The sequence below is a fragment of the Asparagus officinalis genome, chromosome 8, assembly GCF_001876935.1.
Source record: "Asparagus officinalis chromosome 8, Aspof.V1, whole genome shotgun sequence".
In the NCBI taxonomy this organism is placed as follows: Eukaryota; Viridiplantae; Streptophyta; class Magnoliopsida; order Asparagales; family Asparagaceae; genus Asparagus; species Asparagus officinalis.
In genome coordinates, this window is record NC_033801.1 from 56,557,681 (window position 1) to 56,570,793 (window position 13,113).

At 37.4% G+C, this 13,113-nt stretch overlaps 1 protein-coding gene across 1 annotated transcript in view; it reads right to left on the minus strand.

The window, feature by feature from the left end:
• LOC109819486 (ABC transporter F family member 5-like) overlaps positions 1-4,580 on the minus strand; it is a 7,234-nt gene extending 2,654 nt beyond the window's left edge. The window contains exons 1-4 of the mRNA XM_020385221.1: positions 3,580-4,580; positions 1,791-2,132; positions 209-352; positions 1-66 (exon numbers count right to left, since the gene is read on the minus strand). The exon at positions 1-66 is cut by the window's left edge and continues 105 nt beyond it. Of these exons, the coding sequence (XP_020240810.1) occupies positions 1-66; positions 209-352; positions 1,791-2,132; positions 3,580-4,434 (1,407 nt within the window). The 5' untranslated portion in view covers positions 4,435-4,580. The remainder of the gene's footprint in view (positions 67-208; positions 353-1,790; positions 2,133-3,579) is intronic.

The window sequence follows — 13,113 nt, forward strand, 5'->3', positions numbered from 1 at the left end:
ATTTGGACCGAGAATAGCTATTTTTTCACCTCTTTCAACCAAAAGATTTGCCTTGTTAAACAACATCTGAACATGAAAGAAAGGTGAAGTTTACTAAAAGATGGAGTTCTGAACCAGAAATCCTTTTGTAAAGTTTATGCATGATTTTCAATTGCATATGAAAGCATTATCAATAAAAGCTAATTGTGTATAACTAAGGTTTACTGACCTCATCATCTCCATACCCAAATTGGAGATTCTTTATCATCAAGACAGTTCTCCCACTTCTTCCACGCTCCGGAAATCTAAACTTTATCTGTTTCCTCACAAAAGGCTTTTCGATTCTCTCTTCTTCAAGAAGTTTCTCTAATTTCTGATATAATGATGTTGCATCAGAGAAACTGTTAGGTTTGTGAGAACCTACTATATAACTAAAAGTGAAAATCAGGATTAAAAAAGAGAATGGAATTCAAATACCCAGCAGGCACAAAAGATGAAATTATAAGTGGTATGGAAATATCACTCCAAATTTGTAGCACTTTTCTCTAGATAAGATAGTTTTTTTTTTTCAAGAAGAATGGTTTGGCCTTTACAATTGGCAGTCCGTTTTCGCCATGTACAAACTAAGACTTGACCTGAATCAACTACTGTCACAGAAAGAAAATGTGTACAGCGAAAATAATGTAAACTATACAGGATTGTTCTCGCATATCAAAGATATGAACATGGTAAATATAGAATACAGTGTAAGAACAACTTCAATAAACTATGTATTTATATTAGGCACCATGCAGGTAGCACCTCAAGAATGTACAACGATATTTTATTCCATAAAATTTACTTGCCCTCCTTAAAAAGAACAAGAACTAAAACGAAACAGCTTCTTCCACCAGTAGAATGCAGTGGATTTTTTTTTGGGTGTGGGGTTGGGGTTGGGGTTGGGGTTGGGGGGGGGGGGGTAAAAAATTGCTGCACTTGAGATCAAATATTAACTTCCAATGTCAATACTGTGCTGCTGGGCTAAAGCCTATAAAACACATAGGAGTGTCTAACTTAATGATGGTTTCTATCTCAGCTCACAGCTATAATTGACAAAGACATTTTGAAGTGGTTTAAAGAAACGCCTAAAGTACACATATTTTCAATGATTAATCTGCTCTGTGTTGATCAAATTAGAAAAATAGTAAATGTGGATTAAAAAAATTATATAAAGAGGACATGTATCAGGTTGTGACCGAATTATTGCGAAGTCCTAAAAGTCATAATATCAGGTTGTGAACAAATTATTGCAAAGTGCTAATAGTTTTAAGTCTTTTGACATCAGCAAACAAGACTATTTGCATCCAATTGACCAATGTATTGTGGTCATCATAGAGAATATAGGAAATAACACATCCAAATTAGATGAAACAAATGAAGTTCACAACAGGTGACCGACCAACAGGCCCAATATCCCTCCGGAAGGTCCTTGTACAAGATGAGAGTTTATTTGAGTTGCAAAGTGGTGAGTGTGCCAAAGAAAAACATGATTTAGTTAACCCAAAATCCAAAAAATGACATTATGCTTGCTACATACGGTAAGCTGTATATGATAGCATGACTAGAGCACGTATGATTTCAGATACACAAGCAACAAACAATCCTCCAGCGCAATATAGAACAGTTCATCATAAACTTATGTTCATGATGCTAGGAACTCTAGAGAGACTTAGTAAGGCAGCCAACGTGAACATGAAAGGATGTGATGAACCGCTTGTTACATAATATTGTTGGTAGACTGTATAAAAAAATCTCAAAAGAAGAAAGAATACCTTTTCTTCACTAGAAGCCCTGCCAGAGTTAGCTCCAGCTCCCAATCTGCTAATTAATTCCTTTGTATGTTCAATCTCCTTCTGTTGCTTTTGCCATGCAGCATATTGAGCTTCCACCCATGCATCCTTTGCTAACACATACTCAGAATAATTCCCAACAAATGTCCTCGATACTCCCATGTCTGTTTCTACAATTTTTGTGCATAATTGATCCAAGAAAGCTCTGTCATGAGATATGATGACCATTGGAACAGCCTGCTGCTGAAGATAACTTTCTAGCCATTCAATTGTGTCCAGATCAAGATGATTTGTTGGCTCATCCAGGAGTAATAAATCAGGTTCCTGAAAGTTACTGCATGAAATGAAAAGGCACGTACTACAAAAAGCATGAAGAAAGAAATTTTAATGATATAAAAAATACGTAACATGAATTTAATCATACTAATGTCAGGGCAAGGATAATTACACTGTTTAAGAAAAATAGAGGAAGGTGAAGACAAACTAGAATGTTTATATAAAGATTAAAACATCAAAATGCCTTGAGATTTGGTCATACACTGTTTTTAGATTTGAATCACAATGGATATGGCATAAATCACTCCCTCCACGTCCGAGCTTAGAATTAAATAAGATCAAGATGAAATAACAGATTTAGCAAAAATAAGAAAGATTTTCAAATGTCCCAGCTTACTTCAATACACATCTTACAAATATGTGATGGATAAAATTACAACAAGGAATGGAATCTGTAAATCGAGAAAACAATAACGGGGGATGGGTAACAATTTACTCCAGGACCTATATCAATTATGTTTATGGCTAGAATACAACTATACTTAGATGGAAGACTAGATAACACATATATCAGTAGTCATTTAATTCTTTGCATTGTTTGAGTCTCCTTTACCACTGGCTGATAAAAACAAGTGAACATGCTAAGGTAATTACAAATAAACTTGCCCACTCAACATGACTTCCAAGCAACCAGTGACCACCTGTTTCTCGAAAAGCACTTGCATGGATAAAGGTCACCACATTGGAGTACCTAAAAGAGGATGTTTCACTAAGAGGAGGTGTCTGTTTCAGATCATTTTAGTCATATTAATTTTGCCAACTCCTGACAGAAAATATCTACTACTTTTCTCAGTTTTCCTTATTTCATATGTTCTCCCCCACAACCTCTGAGATTGTTGCCAATTTGTTTCTATAGCCATCAAACTCAAAGCTTTTTCTAATTTCATGAATAAATCAAAGCGGCTCTCAGGTGCTAGGCAGGGGGTGCTAAGTCTTCTACCCAAGCCGAGATTCCTAGAAAGCTAAGTAATTTCAGAATTTCGATGAGACAATTCTAGTTTAAAATCCACTAAAACTTACAATCATGGTTAAATTTACAAACATGATTCATGGATGTTGGAAAGCAAACAAAGAGGCTATTTTATTGACTTTATAGTTATGTTCAGTTCATTTATCTACTTTTCTTCATGAAATACGTCGATTAAACAGTTAAGATAATCTAATCATGCTTGGGAAGTTAGTTTCCTAGGCATATATGTATAAGGACAATATCCCTCTCACTATTGTGACAAAGGACTAAAGAGCAGAGTAGAACTTATAAGACATTTCGCTTATGATATCTAACTAATCAAATTTGATGCATGGCTTACTCCATGTTACACGTAAGGAAAATATTCCCTCATTCCAATGCCCATGAAGCAGAATAAAACCATTACCAAAAAAAATGAGACAAAGGAGAGATGTCACCACATCCTCATCTGGAAAAGTTATATACCTGAAGTAGAATTTTCCCAAGGGACATCCTCATCTGCCACCCACCACTAAACGATGCAACCAACCGATCTGAATCCTCCGGTGCAAACCCTAGCTCCGGCATCAACTTATTAATCTTAACCTCAACTGCATCTAAATCAACATCCCTTGCCCTCCTCTGCAGCAAATCCAACTCATCCAACAGCCTCCCCATCAGCTCCAAATCCTCCACTGACCCCTCCAATGCCTTCTGAACCTTCTCCAACCTCTCCGCAACCTCCATCTCCTCCTTAAAAGCATTCAAAAACTCCTCTTTCACCGTCCTACTCGGACAAACCTCAAACTCCTGACTCAAAAACGCAATCTTCATATTCTCCTTGGCTTTAATCAAATTCCCAGAATCTGGCTCATCTAAACCCGCAATTATCCTCAATTGAGTGGTCTTACCAGCGCCATTAACACCAACTAACCCTACCTTCTCCCCTTTCTTAACCTCCCAGCTAACATCTTTCAACACAGTCGCTCCCTTAAAACTTTTACTAACGTTTTCTAACCTAATACCTGAAGAAATGCTCGAAGCGCCAGTACTCGACTTCTTCTTCCCTTGTTTCTTGGAGCTATCATCAATCGAGCTCTCAGAGAAGAGGGATTCAATGTCAGTCTCGGTTTCACCTTCCGAAACCGAAGTCTCAGTCGCAACCCTAGCCGAAACCCTAGGTTTTCTTGCTCCAAAGTTAGTAAAGCTACCTTTTTTCGAGAAAGAGAGATGACTTCGCCTGGATTGAGCTGTAATAGGGTTCAATCGCGGGCGAATCGCCGAGCCTGAGAGAAAGCTCGATCGAAGATCGATCGCTCTGAACTTGGCACTGAGATCCATCACCGGCGCAGTTTTCGATAGAATTCACTGACAAATTCAAAGAAAATGGACGTAATTAGGGTTAGGGTTTCGAAAAGGGAGGGAGTTCCTCTGAGCTTATTGAAGCAGAGAAACTCTCAGCCCATCGTAAGAGGAGATTTCGCGGTGAGTGGATATTAGTAGAGGATCAAGAGTGTCATCATGTACCCCTTTGTTTTACGATATTAACGGAAAAACCTTGATCTTTATGATAGCTCGTCTGCAAATAAACACAGAAGTAGGGGTTATTACATAATATTTTATTTTTTGTGGTGATGAAAATAGAAATGGGATTCTAGAAAGATAATGGTGACCGAGAGCTTGAGAAGGCTGAGGTACGGAAAAGGCCACAGGTTCTTTAGATGATTTCCAGCCAGTAGATTGTTGCCACGTGTACTTGGAATTATGCTTGTGTGGTTCTCTGTCTGTTGCTGACTCTCTGACCAGGCGATCCTCACGGCCCTAAAATTTTCAATTTATGAAAGAGTGAAAATTTATGTGGAAAATTGTGTTGGGCCGGGACAGGGAATTTTGTGATGGGCTAGACTATGGGCGACAATTTGAAATCTTGGGTCTAAAATTTTGGGTGTCGTGATAATTCGAGCTACAAAATAAATTGCATTTGAATTTTCTTCACTTTTTGTTTGAGAAGGGAAATTTTTATATGAATAGAATTTGTTCCTGTACCCTAGATTTTGCTAAAGAACAAAAAAGGCAGATTACACATGTCGTTTCTTAATTGTATATAGAGTATAAGATTTTGTTATATTGACAAGCGTAAAAATATGACTTGATTTCTCTCTTTCTTTCTTTCTTTCTTTTTTATTTTTTATTTTTTTAACTTTTAAACAAGGAAATCTTAGTTAGGGGGAGCTACAACCAGCTTGTCTTATACTTCCACACGAATGCTCTCCATTCAATTTTTTTCATCGCGAACTTTGATTTGTAAACATCCAACTCAATGTTTTAAAAAGCTGGTGCCCAGTCCGCCTAGGTCTTGGGAAGCCTAAGGAAACATGGGCCGCTTACTTGGACTGTACCTCTGAGGACTTGGTCGTAATTTTCATTGTTGTAGCCTCTATGTCCTCCAACATCCTCCAACTCCTCCGGGCTCTTTCATCAACTATGAACGTCTCCTCCATCTCTTCTGACCTTCAGCAAATCATCCTCCATCACCATTTAAATAAAGAAAGAAAATTGCTTATGAGTCAGGCTGACGCCGAACGCTTTCTAGAACATTGGCATTTATAATCAATTATTGTTATTAAAAAAAGGGCTCTTCTAGGCCTCGCTTAGAGTCCCATCTAGGTGCTTAGGCCGCCTAGTACTTTCTGTAACCTTGGTTCAGACTTATTATTCTATATGTTTAACATGTTCATTGTTGTAATATACTAAAGAAATAAAACAAGAGGCAAGAGAAGAAGAGAAATTGTAATTGTATTCATCAATTTCATTTCCATACATCGTACAATTTATAGATACATGATGGAAGACAAAAGGACATGAAGTTAATAGTCCATATACAAAGTAATGTCTACATACATTTTGTCTTTTAGATTTCAACATTCATGAGATTGTTGTTCAATGATTTCTATTCTCGAAAATTGGGGGGTTTCTCTGATTAATGTAGTTTATATGGTTTTGTGCAAAAACCTCAAAATTCAAGAGGATTTTGTGAAACATGCCTTACAATAGATTATTAGTGTATAATAAGGATTCCTCGGGGACACCCTCGTAATAGGTTGATGTCATCCGTAATTTACCCAAAGATCAAATGTGAAGGACAGGTCATTCAGAGTAAGTATTTCCAGTAGCAACTATGAACACGAAGTCATTCTAAGAAAAGCGTACATTATCCCATCTAAATAATCAGCAAGCATACGAGAGAGCACCGCTATATTAAAAGCAATTCTATCTTTATCATTGCTCTGCTTTTTATATAAGTCAACCATATGGAACCCTTTATTCCTTCCAATAAGTGATTGTCTGCATGAACACATTTAATAACTCCAACAAGCATTTAAAAGCAAGCACCTCTCCGTTAATATAAGGAAGAGAGGGAAAGGAGGGGGGGGGGATTAACTTTTGCGAGTAATATTCTGTTTTTATTAGACGATATTGTTGTTGGGAATTTCAGTCTCCCCGCCTACCACGATATGTGCAACTCGGAAGCCAACCTTAATCAATAAGATAGAACAACCACAATCAAGAAAAAGAACACCGAGATTTACGTGGTTCGGTCGACCAACTTCGACCTACGTTCACGGGGCAACAATACGAGAAATTCACTATGTATCAGAGAGAACTACAAGAGGAACCACTCAACTCTCGTCTCTCAACCTCACATACATAATCAACTCTCATATATCTCCAAAGCTCATTCCTTGTAATATTTTGCACGGATAAAGACTACGAAACTCTCTCTCTCTCTCTCATGTACTACATCTCTAGCCTAACTTCCTAATTAGAATAGGATTCAAACTCCTAATCATGATAAGACTCAAACTCCTAATCATGATAGAACTCAAACTCCTAATCATGATAGAACCCAAACTCCTAATCATGATAAACTCCTAATCATGATAGAACCCAAACTCCTAATCATGATAGAACTCTAACCCTATCTAATTCTCATGAAGTTTGATAGAACTCTAACCCTATCTAATTCTCATGAAGTTACACAAAGAATCAAAGACAAAATCCTAACAATTGTCTGTCAAATTCTAGAAAATTTTGTGGCAGAGTTCTATGCTCTTAATTTTTACCGACAAATTTTTTTTTTGTAATATATTATGGGGAATTTTATTGGCAAAACTATATTGGTAACTAGAGATAAAGCGATGCCTTATTTGCTAAAGGAGAAATTTTTAAAACCGACCCTTTTTGAAATTTAATGGGCAAATTCGACCTCCGAGAAAAATTATTAGCAAAACCGACCCTTTTCAGAAGAAAATATTCGGTTTTGTAACGGCGGGGCTTTTACGAAGTGCGCGGGACTAGCAGTCCCGTGCATTTCGTGTTCAGTAAACGAAGTGCACGGGACCACTAGTCTCGTGCACTTCGTCCTCAGCAGGCGACTGCCTCTCTGCCTAAAAGTCGGGACTGTTAGTCCCGACTTTTAGGCAGAGAGGCAATGGGCTGTTGAAGACCAAGTGCACGGGATTAGTGGTCCCATGCACTTCGTTTACTGAACACGAAATGCATGGGACTGCTAGTCCCGTGCACTTCGTGTGCACGTTTTTGTGCACTTTTTGGCTGCATTTCATGTAGTCCCTACATAAACTTAAATGCAAAGTCATATACAAATTTAATATCATGAATTTCACCACATACTCACCATAAACTCATTTACAATTCTAAATATCATGAATTTCACCACATACTCATTTCAAATCAAACAAATCACACCACAAACTCCCACTAACAAATCCAACATAATAACACCACAAACCCACTTAGAAATCTAACAAATCATGCCATAGTCTCGACTACAAATCCAAAAACCATGTCACATCCCTAAATAGTTTTGTTATGTATATAACCTGTAGTTTACATACATCCAAGAACTCTCATCCTCCTCCTTTATCTTTTCAACAGATTGCGGAACATGTTGTGCACGACCAAATTGTCGAAGCACGCGGTCCGGTACATGCATTTCTACTATCTCCAAACATATAAGAGGAACTCTAGCTCTCCATACAACTTGATATTCTATGCATATTGGGGGTAGCTGAGGTAGAAATTTGGTGTAGGGCTCCCATTCCATCTACAGAAATTTAATCGTTGCATATCAGAAAAGTAAATTTGATATGTAGAAGAAAAAGTGCATGTTTTTTTGGGGAGAATTACCTGAAAAATCTTCATACGGTCAAGCTCATTTCGGTAAAAATCTAATTGTCTAGCCGGGGTCTCATCATAACATTTTTCGACATTTCATCTACAAAAAAATGTCGGTCATACATTTAGTACCACAATGATACCTACAGTTATATTCGCTACATAAAAAATATAATACCTGCATCCTAGTGGAATTTGTCCATCTAATTGTAAATTCGTGCATAGTCTCGGCTTCAAATAAAGTCTCTCTCATGCCCATACTTGCAATAAGCTTAGACACCCTTTAAGCTCACTGTTTTGCATAAATGCCACTTTTGACATCTCTCTATATAAGTATGTCAAACGGCACTACCCCACGATTTTGTACCACATGCGTCCAAGTCCTCGAGGAGTGGTAACCACCTAGCATATTCACAATATTCCAATTTATTAAAATAAGCTAATTCAATGAAATACAGATTCATATTGGAAATACACATACCTCGCATGCACTTTATCTTTACTTGAATTTGGAAATAATATAGTACCAATCATGTGCATAATGTATGCACGTGCATGTTGGTCAACCAATATTTGTGGGGCATCAACAAGTAACTGTACTGAGAATGTCTCTCTCAACCACTTCAATTTAATTTTTCCTCGAGGCATTGACTCTGGAGCTACACCTAACAACTTCTCATACCTTGTCGGCCATACATCACTATCAGTGCCGGTAATGCACGGACCATCTATACGGAGACCGAGTATCACAACTACATCTTGTAGAGTAATGGTAGCCTCACCCATTCGGAAATAGAAAGTATTGGTCTCAGGTCTCCATCCATCCATCAATGCGATGAGTAGGGGCCAATCGAGCTTTATTCAACGAAGTTCGAACAAGTCAAGAAGCTGGCCCGTCCTACAACTGATATGATACGCTCATCCTCTAACCGCCAACGGCTATGGTTGAGGCTATGATCAACCATAACGATACTCCCTCCTCTATGTAGAGCAAATAATAGTATAAGAATGCAATATTATGTAAATGCAAATATTACAATTATAAAGTAACTAAATTACCTCTGTACAGGATATAATATGTGAACGATGCTAAACCTGGTCATATAAGACCTCATCACTAACCGGCCCAGGATCCATGTTGTAGAAACATGCACATACAATTATACACATGTCAATAATCAATCAAATAGTAATTAAGTTTCTTTATTAAAGTATATAAAAATAAAAAAAGTATATAGATTACCAATTAGTTGCTATCTATTGTGTCTAGATGGACAACGAGGTCAAGTATGTCCCAGTTGTTTGAAAAGACTATATTTTTTATGCTTGACAACTCTTCTCGCCCTTGATCCATGGTTTCCCTAATTCGCACAGATCGTGGTCGACCTGCTTGTCTCCAGTATTGAGGTGGAATTATACGTGATCCATTATATTCAGGCCAATACTGACTATCATCAGGTAGATGAACACTCTCACTATATGTTTTTGAAAACTCTCACTATATGTCTCACTATATATTCAGGCATAATTAGCTTACATATATGAGAAAAAGATGCAGAATAATCATCAACATCCACCGACGGGTTGCAACATGTATGAAGTCCGCAATACCTAGATATTACAAATTGCCCATTTGATGATTTTCTCACGGCGGCATTTAGCAACCAAGGACATTTTCTATTTCTCTCATCTTGCTCATTTGCGTTCTCTACTTCAATCTTCTCGATAAAGAAACATTTCACATTGTAGTTTGTTGCATTAGTTTTTACCAGCTTGAATTTGACCTGATTCTTGATGGATCATTCTCGGATTGCAAGGATCAGTGTCTCATTGCTCTCGAATAGATCCCCCTTTTTAAAAGTGAAGTTCTTAGGTCGTTGAAATTTTGGATCACATCAACAAATCCAGCTTGAGAAGTATTTATCTAATCCTCATTATGAAACTCGTCGGGCAACGGATCTTTAGCTTTCACATAATCATTGTTAACATTAAATTGCTCCATCCAATGGGCGTCATCATCGATTCCAGCTGCCACAAGCATGCTATTAATTTGCACGCCATCTTCTTCAATATGATCTGAATCATCATCTGCTTCATCTTCTATAATTGCTTTGACTGGTGGGTAACACGTAATATGACCTGAAGCGTCGTTAAATATATTAGTTGACATCCTATCGATAGAATACTCACTTAAATGTTGTGGTTGAAACCACAGCTCTTGACTTGGAGATGTCATAAAACCACTCGACTCGTTGTCTAAGTCAAGCTTCCGAGAAAACTTTCCTTGAGGTCGTGAAACTTGGGCAAATTCTTGAATCAGATACTTCTTAATAAACAACTCAATTGACGCTTACTTCTCGACTAATTGTTTCATGTCATCAATTCCTCATTGTCGGTAATCTCCATGGCAATAGTTCTACTATCATTTATCGGACAGTTGAAGAACACCCTAATTGCATATTCTTCTTTCTTAATTTTAGTAACTCTGTGTATTTCCATAGTCATTCCATCAAAATTATACGACTTAGATAGCATGAATATTTTCCTAGAACCTCCATCATACATAGACAAATTATTCATTCCGACGTCGAGGCTCCCATTGAAGAAACAAATAAGTGGTATGGAGTTCGTCATCGAAACTGAAAATCAATAGTCCATCATATGCAAATAATCTATTATAACTGAAAATATTATTCATCAAATTTAATACCTTAATCAATCCCAAATAATGGCTAAACCCTAATTATTATTCATCATATGTAAATAATTGCTAAACCTTAACTCCCAAATCACATTATTCAGCTAAACCCTAATTATTATTCATCATATGTAAATAATTGCTAAACCTTAACTCCCAAATCACATTATTCATCCTATTGCACAAAATAAAAACTAATATGTAAATAATTGCTAAACCTTAACTCCCAAATCACATTATTCATCCTATTGCACAAAATAAAAACTAATTCTACCCAATTCTAACAAAATTAATAGCCAAAACATTTTTTACATCCTTCTCAAAAATTAACAGCAAAATTAAAAAAATCACACTTTGATCAGAGCTTGGAGGATGTGGGGTCGGCGAGGGTCGACGGGGTCAGCGAGGACAGGGTCGGCGGCTCAACGAGGTCGACGGGCTAGGGGGCAGTGGGGTAGGCGAGGAGAAGCGGCGGTAGGTGAGGAGGGTCGGGGTTTTTTTTTGGGGGCCTCGATCACGAGAGCGTCGATGGGTCGGCGCGCGACAGGGTCGGCGGCTAGGGGCACGGGGTAGTCGAGGACAGCGCTAGGGTGTTTTTTGGGGTGGCAGAGAGCGAAGGAATTTTAGGGGTGGGTCACGGGGTTAAGCGAACTGTACGGGACTACTAGTCCCGTGCAGCTCGCCAAAAAGGGTCGGTTGCAAAACCGACCCTTTTCAGTCAGTTTTGCTTATTTTTTCCCCTGGGGTCAAATTTGCCCAATAAATTTGAAAAAATATCTCTTTCAAAAATTTGTCCTTTGCTAAATTGAACTGTCAAAATTTTAACTATAAATTTATTAATACTCTTAGATTTAATACCATAGAATTTTCGTGATAACCAGATCTTGTTAGTGAATCGTATACACATGTTGAGTTTGGAATCACGACTATATATAAACCAACAAATTTACTCTCGGTTTTTCTCAAAGTCTTATGAGCCATCAAAATTGACTTTTCCTATTAGAAAATTTGATAAGTCTATATTATTCAGTTGGTTTTTCCATTTATAAAAGAAGTGTTACGTTTAACTCTTTATTATGGGCAGGTCAAGTGAGGGATTAAGGAGTTAACCCGTCACTAATAAATTTGGATCTTCTGAATGTCAAAAAGTAGTGAAGAAACCATTAATTTTAATCTAAATAATTAATTATAAAATATATAGTTGTGGACTATTGTACTTCGCACTAAAAGTAGCACTTATTATACCTCATGAGTTGCACAATTTCCTATTTTGCACTAAAAAAGATGAATCACAACAAATCATTAAATAATCAATGATTAGAATTGAAAGTAGTATCCTATTCATTATTATCTGTTAGTGGAGACGAGTTGAATATGACACTGGCCCTCAAACGGGTTATCTTGATCAAAAGTTAATAAACCTTTTAAACTAAGATAACACACTGTGACGTCCCAGGGTTCACACAATGCTGCAGTCCAAGGTGAAACCCGAATTGTCAAACCTGCCAAGCACCAAACACCATGCTACAACATGTTTTACCATCCCAGTCATTATCTCTCTAGTAGAATCAACAATTAGGTGAAGGTACAAAACAGACAAATAATAGAAGTAGTACATAATCAGATATGCACAGAAGAAGTATATCAACAAATGAGCCCAACTGAAAAAGAATAAAAATATCTCTGAGTCTGAAATACATCTCAACACAATGAGTCAAATAAAATCTCACTGAGGCACTCAGCCTCTACAAGATGAATACAACTCTAAAGTCTGAACAATGAACATAACTATACAGTGAAGCTTCAACTACTAAAACTGTGCGACGGCGACTATGCTAGAACTATGTCATCCTGCGGCTCTCTGAAACTCTGATTTGTCTGAAAGAGATAATTTAAACAAAAAGAACAACAACAAGAGCATCAGAGCGCTACAGCAAGATCACCTCCATCCGCCCACAGGGGAAGGGTTGCTAGATGAAGTGAAGGCTCTATCTATTAAGCATAGTCTACCTATATCATTTTCCTCGTATCTAATAGAGTTAATATTTAGACACCTATAAGACGAGACATAGTACGTCGAGCGAAATAATCCAAACAAGGAAACCCTCATATATATATCATATGTC